Below are 16,482 nucleotides of genomic sequence, written 5' to 3' on the forward strand. Positions count from 1 at the left end.
TGGCTTTTGACTTTTAGAAGCACACAGGTTTATTTTATACACAGGGCCAGGCCGTGGCTCTGCCATGTGACCAGGGTCTTTGGACCCAAGGAGAGGTCAGTCTCAGGCCAAGTACATGAAAGAAGGGAGCACTGGCTCACCCTGTCCTAGTCCTGAGGGCCCCCAGGTTCATGCTGACAGTTCCTGTTGGGTGCCTTTGTGTGAAAGAGGCACAATGACTCGAGGATCTGATCCTGCTGGGAAAAAGCTCAGCCACCAGTGATCAAGAGAGTTGTCCTGTCTGGAGGCTCACTTTTGCCTCAGCTTTTTGATGAAGGAAACCTCATCTCGATTCCGGATGCCATAACTGAAAAAGAAGGAAAGGCCTAAAGCACCTGCCCTACAGAAGGACACATCTGTGACTCCCCTCCTGAGAATGGGGGGGGCCACGAAGAAACAACAGAGGGGAGGCATGTGGCCTCTGGGAAGGCCAGGAAGTGGTAGTGGCCATCCTCTCACAGACCCAGAAGCACTCTGACTCACAAGTCCCTGGGGCAGGGAACTGAGTGTCAGATAGTCATAGCCTTTCGCTTCCATGCCCACTCTGATTTCCTCCCTCCTGGCACTGTGTAGCCCTAAGCTGCCACTGGTGGGAAGCAGCAAGGCCCCTCCAGTGCCCTCTGCCTGCCATTCTCCTAGTGGGGAGGGCCCCAAGGAAGCTCCTTGGAGGAGGGTGTTACCTCCAGAGAGTGAGCCGCAGCCCTCTGGCAGAGCACGGGGGACTAGGGGTCAACAGAACAGCTGTCCCCTACAGCTCAAGATGTGGCCGGCACTTACTCTCGGAGCTTCTTTTTATCTTCTGTGAGTTTCTCTCCGGCAGAGGTCAGATGGTACGTCCTCCACACATAAGACCTGCAAGAGGGGAACGCAGGTAAACCACACGCCCTGAGCAGGGTGAGCTGAGTGGCTGTGCATGGCGTGGGCTTGAGGCATTCAGCCCTATGGGACCTGGGGCAGCTGTCCTCCCTACCTGGGCTGTTCTGTACAATGTGCAAATTGGCTCTGAGGCGGCTGCACGGAGGCTCTGTTCTCAGAGGCCTGTATGGGGCAGCTTGGACAAACACACCTTGCTAATGCAATAGGTGACAGTGTTGAGACTCAGTGAACAGGACAGTTGATCCAATAGGAGAGCGAGGGCTGCCAGCACCCAGGTGAGAAGGGGATGGTAGCCACTACAGGTGTACCATCCATAACTAGGGAGGCCACTTCCACACACACTGGAAATGCCCGACGGGGTCCCCAAGTGAGGATATCCAGCAGCTTGGATGGGGTGATGGCGATGAAAGCAGTATGTTAGGGATGGCCGAGGCAGGAGTCCCAGGCACAGAAGGACCTGCACTGTCTGAACTCTTGTGACGGGGAGCTCATCACTTCAGTGGTGCTGTACTCATGCAGAGTTGAGAGCTGTTTCCAGGTGGTGCCTGGTGACAGTGCCAAGAACAGCACTAGCCCCAGGAAGGGCTATAATGAAGGGATTGTCGTTCCACTTACCAGCTGATGTGCTGAATGCCCCCTTCACGCTCCTGCTTGAGCTGCACGTATCTCTGGATGGCCTTCTTCAGGTCCAGGACGGTGGCACTCTGCACTACCACCACAGCTGCAACCACGGACACAGATGGGAGAAGATCCACAGTGAGAACCCAAAGCCATAGCCTCCGATGGCAGGAAAGGAACCCGGAAGCTCTGTGCACAGGGCAGGTTTGTGGTTGCCCCAGTACCCCTGGGCATGGCCTGTGAGTTGCGGAGCAGGCTGACCAGCACTGTTACATTTTGCTGCTGTGAAAGCCTGGACCACATAACCTGAAGGGAGGAGGGCACACTTACGCATTACTTCTCCATCCATCTTGCACACTCGGACCGTCATTGCCTGGCCATATTCTAGGGCTATTTGGGAGTTGACTTCTTCCAAAGTAACCTAGAAAAGACCAAGGGCAGAAGTGGGAACCCTGGCTGTCTTTACAACAACAAAGAACAAGCTGACAGTGGCCAAAAAGTGGTGCTCCATTTTACGAAGGGCAAGGAAGGGTACTTGCATATATGTTAGGGTTTCCCAATTCATCAGAGCCCCAATCTCATGTTCCACTCACATTTTAATGTCCAAAGTGGACAGAGTCTCTGGGGGAAAGAGGTGCTAAAAAACAGGCAAGAGAATAAACGCACATGAGGATCCGTCCCCAGGGGTGGGTGGGGGCCTGTCAGTTCACCCTGAGTATCCCTGATCATCAGGACCCAGGCCAGGGCCCAGGACTGAGTAAGGCAGGTGTACACAAAAAACGGTAATAACAAATATTTTAATACAACATTTAAGAAATACAAGGCAATTAAAATATCCATGATGAGCAAAATATAAAACATTTAAAATTGGCCGGGTGTGGTGGTTCACGCCTGTAATCCCAGCACTTGGGAGGCCGAGGCCAGCGGATCACTAGATCAGGAGATCGAGACCATCCTGGCCAACATGGTGAAACCCCGTCTCCACTAAAATACAAAAAATTAGCCGGGCGTTGTGCCGCGTTCCTGTAGTGAACCCGGGAGTGGGAGGTTGCAGTGACCCAAGATCGCACCACTACACTCCAGCCTGGCGACAAATCAAGACTCAGTCTCAAATAAATAAAAAGTATCGTGCCAAAGCATATTGACGCTTGAGGCAAATGGAACTAAGTTTTTTCGTTTATCGTAGGGTTTTTTTTTTTTTTTTTTTTTTGCATCACCTTTGACTTTTAAAGCTATTACAGGCCGAGTGGGTGGCTCACACCTATAATCCCAGCTTTTTGGGAGGCTGAGGTAGGAGAATCGCCTGAGCCCAGGAGTTTGACACCAGCCTGGGCAACATAGTGGGACTCCCTCTGTACAAAAAATTTAAAAATTAGCCGGGTGTGGTGGCGCGCATCTGTGGTCCCAATTACTCTGGAGGCTGAGGTGGGAGGATGGCTTGAGCTCAGGAGGTGCAGGCTGCAGTGAGCCAAGATCGCGCCACTGCACTCCAGCCTGGGCGACAGAGCAAGACCCTGTCCCCCCAGCCCCCTAAATACAATTACATTAAAATTTCATTTAATGTCACTCACTAATGAGGTTTTTGGTTCCTCTTTAAACTTCGCGCCGCAGGCGAGTGTGCCTGGCCAAGGTAAAGACCCTTGTTTACGCCCAGAGGCGCCTTCCTCAGCCTTGGGCCGCAGCCTCCCACCAGCACCTTCAGAGGCTGCGCGCGCCCGGACGCCCGGCCCCCGGGGAACGACTCCCGCCCCGCTGGCCCCCGCCAGCACACACCTGGATCGGCAGATCGCAGAGCAGCGGGTCCTGCACCACCATAGCCAGACCCTCCTGGAACACGTCCATGGCCTCGGAGTGCGGCAGCGCCTCTTCTTCGTCCTCATCTTCCTCTTGCGCCTCGGACCCACCCGCGGCCTCCATCTCCTCCAGGGCCGCACCTCTCAGCCGGTCTCTGCCGGCACTTCCATACTCACTAGGGAGGCCAAGCGCGCACGCGCAGGAACTGCGGCCGGTCCCAGCGAGGCCGCCCAGCCATTGGTGCGCCGAGGGGTGGGGCGGCTGCAGTGACCAATGACAAGTGCGAGACAGCCAGCAGCAGGGCTGGGAGCGCAGAATCGCCCTGTCTATTGGTTGGTGGGCGGGGCGAGGCGGCCGCCAGGACCAATGTAAGCTCGAGGCGGGCCGCGCGTCGGCGCTGAGCGGCAGTGTGAGCTGCCGGTGGTTGGCGCCTGCGGGGTTCGAGACCATGCTGCTATTCTGCCCCGGCTGCGGGAACGGGCTGATCGTGGAGGAGGGACAACGCTGCCACCGCTTCGCCTGCAACACGTGCCCCTACGTGCACAACATCACCCGCAAGGTGGGACCCGAAGGCCGGCGCTGGGCCGCGGGCGCCTCTCGCAGGCCTTCCCCTTCCTCCGACTGCGGCGCCATCGCCGCCAGCCCCGGCGTCTGCCTCTGTCCGCTCTTTCTCGCTCCCCCTTCCGGTCTGCAGCAGATCTGTGGGCTCTTTCTGTGGGCTCCAGCACACTCAGAAAGCCCCACCGTTTCCCGCCTCCTTGGGTTCCTGCTCCCACGCTTGCGCCCTCCTCTGCGTTCACAGCAGCGGCCACGGCGATTCCCTTAAAGCTGAGGCACGTAGGTCCGTGCTGTGCGCAGAAACCTTCGGCCGTTCCCCAGCTCGTGCAGACGAAAAGCCGGAATTCTTCCAGGGCCTACCATGTTCAGACACTGACCCCCTCCCCGACTTGCTTCTCCGATTTCAAGTCCTATTGCCCTTTGCCCCATCAACACCAGCCTCCTGGACGATCTCTCATTGTGCACATGGCGCTCGCAGGGCCTTTGCACTTAATAACTTCGCTCTTCCCCTAGATAGCCACCTTACTCATTGGTCTTGTCTTTACCGTATTTTAAATTGCAGCCCCTCCGTCCAATGTATCCTCCTTCCCTTTGTAATTGTTTCCACAGGGCTTGTTACCTTCGAATACATTACGTAATGTATCGTGTGCTTTGTTTATTAATAGTAGGACCTGGCCGGGCGCCGTGGCTCACGCCTCTAATCCCAGCACTTTCGGAGGCCGAGGCGGGTGTATCACTTGAGGTTAGGAGTTCGAGACCAGCCTGACTGACATGATGAAACCCCATCTCTACTAAAAATACAAAAATTAGCCGGGCATGGTGGCAGGCGCCTGTAATCCCAGCTATTCGGGAGACCGAGGCAGGAGAATCGCTTGAACTTGGGCGGCGGAGGTTTCAGTGAGCCAAGATCGCGCCACTGCACTCCAGCCTGGGCAACAAGAGTGAAACTCCGTTTCAAAAAAAAGAAAAAAAAAGTAGGACCTAAGGTCTAGGAGGGCAGAGTTTTTCCGTTTTGTTCCCTTCTATGTTATATTCTGAACAACTAAAATGAAACCTAGAATATAGTAGGTGTTCAGTAAGCAGATGATGCATGCTTTATTATAACTTGTTGTTTTCCTTTCATAATACATATTTTCTTTTTACTTTTTAGAATACTTTTACTTTTTTTTTTTTTAGAGACGGAGTCTCCCTCTGTTGCCCAGGCTGGAGTGCAGTGGCGCCATCTCGGTTCACTGCAAGCTTCGCCTCCCGTGTTCACGCCATTCTCCTGCCTCAGCCTCCCTAGTAGCTGGGACTATAGGCGCCCACCACCACGCCCGGCTAATTTTTAATATTTTTAGTAGAGACAGGGTTTCACCGTGTTAGCCAGGATGGTCTCAATCTCCTGACCTTGTGATCCGCCCGCCTCGGCCTCCCAAAGTGCTGGGATTACAGGTGTGAGCCACCATGCCTGGCCAATTTTTTTGTGTTTTTAGTGGACAGGCTTTCCCCGTGTATTAGCCAGGATGGTCTCGATCTCCTGACCTTGTGATCCGCCTGCCTTGGCCTCCCAAAGTGCTGGGATTACAGGCGTGAGCCACCGTGCCCAGCTTTTTTTTTTTTTTTTTTGAGACACAGTCTGGCTTTGCTTCCCAGGCTGGAGTGCAATGGTGCAATCTCGGCTCACTGCCACCTCTGCCTCCCGGGTTCAAACAATTCTTCTGCCTTAGCTTCCTGAGTAGCTGGGATTACAGGCTCCTGCCACCACCCCCCAGCTAATTTTTGTATTTTTGGTAAAGACGGGGTTTCACCACGGTGACCAGGCTGGTCTCGAACTCCTGACCTCAGGTGATACACTTGCCTTGGTCTCCCAAAGTGCTGGGATTACAGGCATGAGCCACGACGTCTGGCCAGAATACCTTTATTTTTAGAAGTTAGAATATGTTGGTGCTACCGCCGGGCGCGGTGGCTCACGCCTGTAATCCCAGCACTTTGGGAGGCCGAGGCGGGCGGATCACAAGGTCAGGAGATCGAGACCACGGTGAAACCCCGTCTCTACTAAAAATACAAAAAATTAGCCGGGCGCGGTGGCGGGCGCCTGTAGTCCCAGCTACTCAGGAGGCTGAGGCAGGAGAATGGCGTAAACCCAGGAGGCGGAGCTTGCAGTGAGCCGAGATCGCGCCACTGCACTCCAGCCTGGGCGACAGAGCGAGACTCCGTCTCAAAAAACAAAACAAAACAAAACAAAAAAAAGAATATGTTGGTGCTACCTCAGTCTTAATGTTTGCATGCTACTACATTTTGTACTGTGTTGTGGGAGTTTGGAGTTGGAAACTGTGGGAAGAGTGAACTCTTATATAATCCTGAAATTCGAGGTTTGGCAGCCCAGGTTTGTGCTATGCAGTTACCTGGAGTCTGAAGTGTTGTTTTTGTTAGGTAACAAATCGGAAGTACCCAAAACTGAAAGAAGTGGATGATGTGCTTGGTGGAGCAGCTGCCTGGGAGAATGTTGACTCTACTGCAGGTAAGAGGGAACACTGTTTCTGTTGCTAAACTGGATAATTATGAGGCTGTTGATGCCACTGCATGGCAGAGTCTGTGATGTCATATAAATGATGTAGGTTTCTAAAAATAGAAATGGTTTTTGAATAATTTATTAGTATTTGTTACTGTTTAGTAATCTGTTACACAAGCAATATTTGTACAAGCCTTGGAGTCATACAGGCCCATGTGAGATCCTCAGGCCCTTGTACTGTGGTAGGACCTTCCTTGGGTCTCTTGACTTCTCTGGGGCTAATCCATATTCGTAGATCGTGAGAGCATAAAGTGAGTTATACCGTGCTTGGTATATAAGAGGCAGTGAGCAGGTGATAGCTTTGATAATGGCAATGATGAGTAGATTAATAAAAATAAGAATCTAAGGAAAAAAGTATGTTCTTTCTGTTTGATATGGTTTGGCTGTGTCTTCACCCAAACATCTTTTTATTTTTATTTTTTTTTTGAGACTGAGTCTGGCTCTGTCGTCCAGGCTGGAGTGCAGTGGCCGGATCTCCGCTCACTGCAAGCTCCGCCTCCCGGGTTTACGCCATTCTCCTGCCTCAGCCTCCCGAGTAGCTGGGACTACAGGCGCCGCCACTTCGCCCGGCTAGTTTTTTGTATTTTTTAGTAGAGACGGGGTTTCACCGTGTTCGCCAGGATGGTCTCGATCTCCTGACCTTGTGATCCACCCGTCTCAGCCTCCCAAAGTGCTGGGATTACAGGCTTGAGCCACCGTGCCCGGCCACCACCCAAACATCTTGAATTATGGTTCTTGTAATCCCCAGGTGTCCTGGGAGGGGCTCACTGGGAAGGAATTGAGTCATGGGAGTGGTCCCCCCCACCCACCCCCGTGCTGTTCTCACAAGATCTGATTGTTTTATGAGCGTTTGGCATTTCCCCTGCTCACACTCATTCTGTCTTTTGCTGCCTGTGTGAAGAGGTACCTTCCTCCATGATTGTAGGTTTCCTGAGGCATCCACAACCACACAGAACTGTGAGTAAATTTAGACCCCTTTTCTTGGCTGGGCGCGGTGGCTCACGCCTGTAATCCCAGCAGTTTGGGAGGCCAAGGTTGGCAAATCACTTGAGGTCAGGAGTTCCAGACCAGCCTGGCCCACATGGCGAAACCCTGTCTCTGCTAAAAATAAAATAATTAGTCGGTCGTGGTGGTGCGAGCCTGTAGACCCAGCTGCTCAGGAGGCTGAGGCACGAGAATTGCTTGAACCCGGGAGGCAGAGGTTGCAGTGAGCTGAGATCGCACTATTGTGCTCCAGCCTTGATGACAAGAGTGAGAGTCTGTCTCAAAACAAACAAACAAACCAACAAACGAAACCGCTTTTTTCTATGTAAATTACCCAGTCTCAGGTATTCATATCAGTGTGAGAACGGACTAATACACTGTGCTCATATAGATTTCTAGAAGTTAATACCAATGAGCATGAGCATTAAACTGCAGATTGGGTAAAATAAATGTGTATTGCATGTCTGATAGAGATAGATGTGACCAGCAGACGAAAGGGGAAGGCCCTAAATGTAAGTTGTATTGAGAGGAGAGAGAGAACTGATGGTTAGTACTGTGTTTTTCCCCCGATAGAAGAACATATAGGCCGGGTGCGGTGGCTCACACCTGCAATCCCGGCACTTTGGGAGGCCAGTGTGGGCGGATCACCTGAGGTCAGGAGTTTGAAAGCAGCCTGGCTAACATGAAGAAACCCCGTTTCTACTAAAAATACAAAAAATTAGGCAGGTGTGGTGGCGGGCACTGGTAATGCCAGCTACTCGGGAGGCTGGCACAGGTGAATCACTTGAACCCGGGAAGCAGAGGTTGCAGTGAGCCGAGATTGCGTCATTGCACTCCAGCTTGGGCAACAAGAGGGAAACTGTCAAAAAAAAAAAAAAAAAAAAAAAAGAAGAACATAGAAATCTAATCTGCTATGTGAAAAAGTTAGTGGCCAGCGCGGTGGCTCACACCTATAATCTCAGCACTTTGGGAGGCCAGTGCGGGTGGATCATGAGGTCAAGACATCAAGACCATCCTGGCCAACATGGTGAAACCCTGTTTCTTTTAAAAATACAAAAAGTAGCTGGGTGTGGTGGTCCATGCCTGTAATCCCAGCTACTTGGGAGGTTGAGGCAGGAGAATTGCTTGAACCAGAAGGCAGAGGTTGCAGTGAGCCGAGACTGTGCCACTGCACTCCAGCTTGAGCAAGACTGTCTTAAAAAAAAAAGATTAAGGCCGGGCGCGGTGGCTCAGGCCTGTAATCCCAGCACTTTGGGAGGCCGAGGCGGGCGGATCACGAGGTCAGGAGATCGAGACCATCCTGGCTGACACGGTGAAACCCCGTCTCTACTAAAAAAATACAAAAAACTAGCCGGGCGAGGTGGCGGGCGCCTGTAGTCCCAGCTACTGGGGAGGCTGAGGCAGGAGAATGGCGTGAACCCGGGAGGCGGAGCTTGCAGTGAGCTGAGATCCGGCCACTGCACTCCAGCCTGGGTGGCAGAGCGAGACTCTGTCTCAAAAAAAAAAAAAAAAAAAGATTAAGTACCTAATGTCAGAAATAGTGTTAGAGTGTTTGAAGCCATTTCTATCAGGTGTGGAATAAGTTTCTCAAAGTGAAATCGCTTTGAAGGGAAATATGTACTTCTCTCTCTTTTTTTTTTTGACGGAGTCTTGCTCTGTCACCCAGGCTGGAGTGCAATGGCGTGATCTCGGCTCACTGCAATGTCCACCTCCTGGGTTCAAACAATTCTCTTGCCCGAGGCTCCCAGGTAGCTGGGATTACAGATGCTCACCACCATGCCCGGCTAATTTTTTGTATTTTTAATAGAGACAGGTTTCACCATATTGGCCAGGATGGTCTCGATCTCCTGACCTCGTGATCCCGCCTGCCTCGGCCTCCCAAAGTGCTGGGATTACAGGCATGAGCCACCGCACTCAGCCCATAAATCACTATCTTTATTTGCACTGCTATAACAGAATACCACATACCAGGTAATTTATAAAGAACAGAAATTTATTGCTCACAATTCTGGAGGTTGAGAAGTCCTTGTACAAATCACCAGCAGGTTTGGTGTCTGGTAGGGTCTGGCTTAGTAATGGTGCCCTGGAATACAGGGAGCAGAGAGCCAGGGGAGCTATAGGAAACCCTGAGGTCCCTCGAAACCACTCTGGGCCTGTGATGGGCATGGCATCCCTTCATCCCACCCCAAGATCTCCAAAATGCCTTGAAGAGGTCATCCTCCCATTGCTTGACGAATAGCATCTGGCTTCCTTCTGTCCGTACTCATCTCTGTATCACATGGTCCCTTGACCATACCCTTGGTTTTCTCTCCTAAATCCACTTTTTTGTTTTTTTTGTTTTTTGAGACAGGGTCTTGCTCTGGTGCCCAAGTTCTAGTGGTGCGATCATGGCTCACTGCAGCCTCCACCACTCAGTCTCAAGCATTCCTCCGACCTCAGCCTCCTGAGTAGCTGAGACCGTAGGTGCTTGCCACCATATCCAGCTAATAATAATTAATAATTATTATTGGCCGGGCGCGGTGGCTCAAGCCTGTAATCCCAGCACTTTGGGAGGCCGAGATGGGTGGATCACGAGGTCAGGAGATCGAGACCATCCTGGCTAACACGGTGAAACCCCATCTCTACTAAAAAATACAAAAAACTAGCCGGGCGAGGTGGCGGGCGCCTGTAGTCCCAGCTACTCGGGAGGCTGAGGCAGGAGAATGGCGGGAACCCGGAAGGCGGAGCTGCAGTGAGCTGAGATCCGGCCACTGCACTCCAGCTTGGGCGACAGAGCAAGACTCCGTCTCAAAAAAAAAAAAAAAAAAAAAAAAAAAAAAATTATTATTATTATTTGTAGAGACTAGATCTTGCCATGTTGCCCAGGCTGGTCTTGAACTCCTTGGGTCAAGCAATCCTCCTGCCTTAGCCCCCAAATTAATGGAATTACAGGTGTGAGCCACTATGCCCAGTCTACTTTTTATTCTTTTTTTTTGGGCTGGGACTGAGTTTCAGTCTTGTTGCCCAGGCTGGAGTGCAGTGGCGCGATCTCGGCTCACCGTGACCTCCACATCCCAGGTTCAAACGATTCTCCTGCCTCAGCCTCCCAAGTAGCTGGGATTACAGGCATGTGGCACCACGCCTGGCTAATTTTGTATTTTTAGTAGAGACGGGGTTTCTCCATGTTGGTCAGTCTGGTCACGAACTCCCAGCCTCAGGTGATCTGCTGGCCTCGGCTTACCAAAGTGCTGGGATTACAGGCGTGAGCCACCGTGCCTGGCCTTTTTTTTTTTTTTTTTGAGACAGAGTCTCTTTCACCCAGGCTGGCGTGTAGTGACGCAATCTCTGCTGCCTGGGTTCAAGCGATTCTCCTGCTCATCCTCCCTAGTAGCTGGGATTACAGGCACCTGCTACTGCGTCTGGCTAATTTTTGTAGTTTTGATAGAGACGGGGTTTCACCATCTTGGCTAGGCTGGTCTTGAACTCCTGACCTCAGCCTCCCAAAGTTCTGGGATTACAGGCATGAGCCACCATACCCAGCCTTTTCTCTTCTTTTGAGTCCACACCAGAATCGGCCTTAATGCTCAATTCTTAACAATGCAGACTTTTCCCAGCATTTACTTCAAAACTCTTCTACTGTCTAACCGTGACTTAGTCTTAGGCATTTTGTTACAGCAGCACAAAATACACCAGAGCAGTCACCTTCCATGTTATGTTTCCAACCAGCCTTCAGCTGGACTTGAGAAGAACCGTGGGAATCAGGGAGGGGAGGAGCGGCGTTTGTGAGTCACAGGTCTCTCAGATTCCCTTAGTGTTAGAGTGTAGTAGGAATGACATCACTGTAGACCTACCCTTGTCAAGGGGCATCAAATGAGCAGGGAGGTTCTTTACCATATTTAAAGATATTAAGTAGGCTGGGCACGGTGGCTCACGCCTGTAATCCCAGCACCTTGGGAGGCTGAGGTGGGCAGATCAAAAGTTCAGGAGTTCCAGACCAGCCTGGCCAACATAATGAAAACCCGTCTCTACTAAAAATACAAAAAAATTAGCCGAGTGCGGTGACGGGCACCTTTAATCCCATCTACTTGGGAGGCTGAGGCAAGGAGAATTGCATGAACCCGAAAGGCAGAGGTTGCAGTGAGCCGAGATCACCCCATTGCCCTCCAGCCTGGGTGACAGTGTGAGATTTCATCTCAAAAAAAAAAAAAAAAAAAAAAAAGACATTAAATAATACCTACTTCTTTTTTTTTTTTTTTTTTTTTGATACGGAGTCTCACTTAGTCGCCAGGCTGGAGTACAGTGGCACAATCTCAGCTCGCTGCAATCTCTGCCTTCCAGGTTCAAGCAATTCTCCTGTCTCAGCGTCCCAGGCAGCTGGGATTAAAGGCGCCTGCCACCACGCCCGGCTAATTTTATATTTTTGGTAGAGACGGGGTTTCACCATGTTGGCCAGGATGGTCTTGAACTCCTGACCTCAGATGATCCGCCCGCTTTCGCCTCGCACATATTAAGTAATACCTACTTTTAACAGTCATGAGCATCATGTTTCTTTTAATGTGGGTCACTTCTTTTTTCTCATTGCCAGAGCCGTGTCCCAAATGCGAACATCCTCGTGCTTACTTCATGCAGCTTCAGACCCGCTCTGCAGATGAGCCGATGACCACCTTCTACAAGTGCTGCAATGCTCAGTGTGGACACCGCTGGAGGGATTAGGGCCAGGATGGCCCAGCTGCCTTAGCGTGTGCTTACCTTGTCCCTTGGCGTAGATGCTTAGCTGGCAGTATGAATCGTGTGTCCTGAGGGTTTTTGCTGGTGTGGTGGAAAGATAAACCTTTTGAGGTGAAGAGCTGGGGGGTCAGGAAATGTGATCTATCTGCCAGTCAGAGTGGATGAAGTCATGAATGTCTGGGAGTTTTTCTGTGTGGGGAGGAGACAGAGACCCATAAGTAAATATGCTCTGTTTAAAGTCCTGTTCTTTCATCTTCCATATTTATTGGCAGTTGACATTCCCTTACTCCCAATCAACACTCTTAAACATTTGTACTGTTTGCAAAACTTAACCCTAAACATTTAACTGTTACTTGTAAACTTGTGTAATTTATTATTTATTTTAATCACAATTCTGAGTATTTCATTCAAATGAAAGTTCTAATATTGCGTTCTCAGTGTTTTTTTTTTTTTTTTTTTTTTTTGAGACGGAGTCTTGCTCTGTCACCCAGGCTGGAGTGCAGTGGCCGGATCTCAGCTCACTGCAAGCTCCGCCTCCCAGGTTTACGCCATTCTCCTGCCTCAGCCTCCCGAGTAGCTGGGAGTACAGGCGCCCGCCACCTCGCCCGGCTATTTTTTTGTATTTTTTTTTAGTAGAGACGGGGTTTCACCGTGTTAGCCGGGATCGTCTCTCGATCTCCTGACCTCGTGATCCGCCCGTCTCGGCCTCCCAAAGTGCTGGGATTACAGGCTTGAGCCACCGCGCCCGGCCCTCAGTGTTTTAAATAGCTTAAGAGGTAGAAAGCAAACCCCAAATCACAGTGATCCCAGAATTGACTACATACTTAGATTTGAACAGGCTATGAAAATACTAATCACTGAGATTTCAATTTCTTTCTTTATTCCTATACTTACTCCCTTATTCATTTTTTTTGAACCTTCCCTGATTTGCTTCCTAGGGTTGCTTAAATGTATAAGATACTATTTATTTATATATATATATATATATTTATTTATTTGAGACAGAGTCTTGCTCTGTCGCCAAGGCTGGAGTGCAGTGGCATGAATGCGGCTCACTGCAGCCTCTGCCTCCCGGGTTCAAGGGATTCTCCTGCCTCAGCCTCCCAAGCAACTGGGACTACAGGCGCATGCCACCACACTCAGCTAATTTTTGTATTTTTAGTAGTGACGGGGTTTCACCATATTGGCCAGGCAGGTCTTGAACTCTGACCTCATGATCCACTCGCCTTGGGCTCCCAAAGTGCTGGGATTACAGGTATGAGCCACTGCGCCCGGCTGAGATACTATGGTTTTTTTTCTTTTTTTTTTTGAGACGGAGTTTTGCTCTTGTTGCCCAAGCTGGAGTGCAGTGGCGTGATCTCGGCTCACTGCAACCACTGCCTCCCAAGTTCAAGTGATTCCCCTGCCTTAGCCTCCGGAGTAACTGAGATTACAGGCATGTGCCACCATGCCTGGCAAATTTTTGTATTTTTAGTAGAGACTGGGTTTTGCCATGTAGGCCAGGCTAGTCTCGGACTCCTGACCCCAAGAGGAAGCCTTAGCTATGCCTCTTAGGGCCAGGGTCAAGTTCGGGTTCGGGTTTGGGTTAAGGGTCGGGGTTCGGGTTCGGGTCAGGGTCGGGGGTCAGGGTCAGGATTGGGGGTCAGGGTCAGGGTCAGGGTTAGGGTTAGGGCTAGGGCTAGGGTTAGGGTTAGGGTTGGGGTTAGGGCTGGGTTCGGGTTCGGGTCCGGGTCCGGGTTTGGGTTTGGGTTAGGGTTAGGGTTTGGGTTAAGGGTTTGGGTTAAGGGTTTGGGTTAGGGTCAGGGTGGGGATCGGGGTCGGGTTAGGGTTTGGGTTTGGGTTCGGGTTCGGGTTTGGGCTAAGGCTAGGGTTCGGGTTAGGGTTGGGGTTCACGCTTAGGCTAGGGTTAGGGTTAGGGCTAGGGCTATGGGCAGGGCTAGGGTCGGGGCAGGGGCAGGGTGAGGGTGAGGGTTAGGGTTAGGTTAGCATTAGGGTAGGGTTGGGGTGGGGTAGGGTTAGTGTTAGGGGTTAGGGGTTTGGGTTTAGAGTTATGGTTAGGGTTTAGGGTTAGAGTTGGGGTTGGGGTTGGGTTTAGGGTTGGGGTTGGGGTTAGGGCTGGGTTAGGGTTCAGTTTGGGGTTGGGGTTGGTGTTAGGGTTAGGGTTAGCAAATTTCTTCACTTCTCGACCTTTGTTTTTAACTGAGCGGGAATTAGGAGAGGAGCCTGGTCCTCTCCACACAGCCCAGCTGGTACACCGCCCATGTGCCTGTGGAGAACAGCGTTCCTTTAGGGCCGACAGGTGTGGACCAAGTAGCTGTGAAATTTCTTCTGAAGAAAATGCACAAGGAGGACTGGAATGAGCTCAGTGGAGGAGGGGCACTACCCCAGGGGACATCCACATACATGGACTTGTGAACCCCGATTATCTGAGATGATCTCAGTCAGTTTAGAAAGTTTATTTGCCAAGGTTGAGGACGTGCACCCGTGACAGGCTCAGGAGATCCTGACGACAAGTGCCTAAGGTGGTCAGGGCACAGCTTGGTTTTAGGGAGACATGAGACATCAGTCAGTACATGTCAGAAGTACCTTGCTTCCATCCAGAAAGGTGGGGACAACTGGAAGCAGGGAGGGGGCTTCCAAGGTCACAGGTAGGTGAGAGACAAATGTTGCGTTGTTTTGAGTTTCTGGTTAGTCTCTCCAAAGGAGGCGATCGGATGTGCACCTATCTTAGTGAGGAGATAGGTGATTTGGAATAGAATGGGAGGCAGGTTTGCGTTGAGCCGTTCCCAGCTTGGCTTTTCCCTTTAGCTTAGTAATTTTGGGGCCCCAAGATTTTCTATTCACAGAGCCTATGACTAGATTTGCATGTTTAGATCCTGCGAGGAGGCGGCTACACACGTGCAGAAGTCATGCTGGTGGCCTGGACTCCGAAGGGAGAGAAGTGGATTTGAGAGACATTTAGGAGGTAGGATTGCTGGGGCCTTGGTGATAGCTTGGATGTGGAGGGCGGAGCAGGAGGGGTGTCAAGCAGATATTGCTCTTAGATTACCACCTGGGATATTAGGGAGAGTGAGTGGGCTGTTTTTTCTTTGTTAGGCAGAACTTGGTTTTGTGGTGCAGTAGGGTGCCTCAAACCAAAAGCCTGACTTCCTCCTACAGGCCAGACCCCACATGGCCGTTCCTGTGACTGCCAGGCCACTTTGAGGCTGAGAGAGGTGATTTTGTCTGGCCTCTGCCCTGCACGTGTTTACGAATGACTTCTCTGTGTTGGCAGATTTGGGGGTCCACCAGATAGGATCCTGTGAAGAGACCTCAAAGGTCTTTAGTCCAATTTATAAAACATCATTTTGTTCATTACATCATTTCCACAATCAAAGATGAATAAAATATACAGAGGTTTATTTAGTGAATAAGGTTGATGGTGCACCTGTGCTAGGCAGTGTTTTAGTTCGTTGAGACACCAAGGAGTTGAGACAATTCTTTACCTTGGAGTTTTGTGTCTGTAAGTCCTGCTGTTGAGAGCTGTGTGTGTTAAAATGTCTGATTCAGGCAGGTGAGATCTGGGCCGTCTGTAAGGTTAGGTGAGAGGAGGTTGGTGTCCAGCAAGTATCCAGTGCCCCATCAACATCCCAGTTCTTGTCCACCAATCTTCCAGTTCTAGGACTGATGCGGAGGCCCTCAGAGCGACTTCAGAGGAGAAGTAGTGTGCTCTGTGGCTGTCTGTTTTGGGGTGTAAATTGTAAATCCTCTGCAAACAAGAAGTTGGAAACAAGTAGCGTTTCAGCTTGAGTTTCTTGTAAATGGCTTGCAGTCGTATGAACCCAGAGCATGTATACCACAGGGCAACACGAGGGTCCCTCTATCACCATTTCTCCCAGTGGCCTAGGTGGGGACTTAAACAGAATAATGTGTGCAGCCTCATTGTGTGAAAGTCCAGTACTTTGTGCTTGGAGTGTCATCAGGGAAGGCCCCCTGACTTTGAAGGCTGCTGCGTCTCGCTCTGTGATAGGAGGCACAATGTGGCCTTGGTCTTACGAAGACCTTGGGTGCCACAGCTCACTTCATCCCTGATCAGCCTGACGCAGGCGCTGGGTCCTGGTTCTGGAGGTGAGAATACACCCTGGGCCTCCACTGCATGGCTGCACTGTGAGCATTCAGGTGCTTATTTGGGGACTGATACGGAGTCCTGTGCCAGATGCAGTGGTGCACACCTGGGAACCAAGCGTCCCTGCTTCTACTGGAGAATCTGGACAGACGTAAAAGGTAAGAAAGGCTGGGGGTAGGCGTTAGGGTTAAGGTTAGGCTTGGGGCTGGGGTTGGGATTGTGGTTAGGGTTAGGGTTAGGGTTGGAG

At 51.0% G+C, this 16,482-nt stretch overlaps 2 protein-coding genes across 2 annotated transcripts; one reads left to right on the top strand and one right to left on the bottom strand.

Annotated features, from left to right (window-relative positions):
* Window positions 1-15: 15 nt before the first annotated feature.
* Window positions 16-3,777, bottom strand: SNRNP25 (small nuclear ribonucleoprotein U11/U12 subunit 25). The gene is made up of 5 exons (XM_050774747.1): window positions 3,307-3,777; window positions 1,864-1,954; window positions 1,531-1,636; window positions 817-891; window positions 16-346 (listed from the first exon to the last, which is right to left on the bottom strand). Exons 1-5 carry the CDS (start codon window positions 3,775-3,777, stop codon window positions 289-291), a joined length of 801 nt encoding a protein of 266 aa, XP_050630704.1. The 3' UTR covers window positions 16-288.
* Window positions 3,753-12,490, top strand: POLR3K (RNA polymerase III subunit K). Its single transcript, XM_050774771.1, has 3 exons — window positions 3,753-3,886; window positions 6,301-6,388; window positions 11,988-12,490. The coding sequence occupies exons 1-3, from the start codon at window positions 3,776-3,778 to the stop codon at window positions 12,113-12,115; spliced, it is 327 nt and encodes a 108-aa protein (XP_050630728.1). The 5' UTR covers window positions 3,753-3,775; the 3' UTR covers window positions 12,116-12,490.
* Window positions 12,491-16,482: the final 3,992 nt, after the last annotated feature.

This window comes from Macaca thibetana, chromosome 20, assembly GCF_024542745.1.
Source record: "Macaca thibetana thibetana isolate TM-01 chromosome 20, ASM2454274v1, whole genome shotgun sequence".
Taxonomy (NCBI): Eukaryota; Metazoa; Chordata; class Mammalia; order Primates; family Cercopithecidae; genus Macaca; species Macaca thibetana.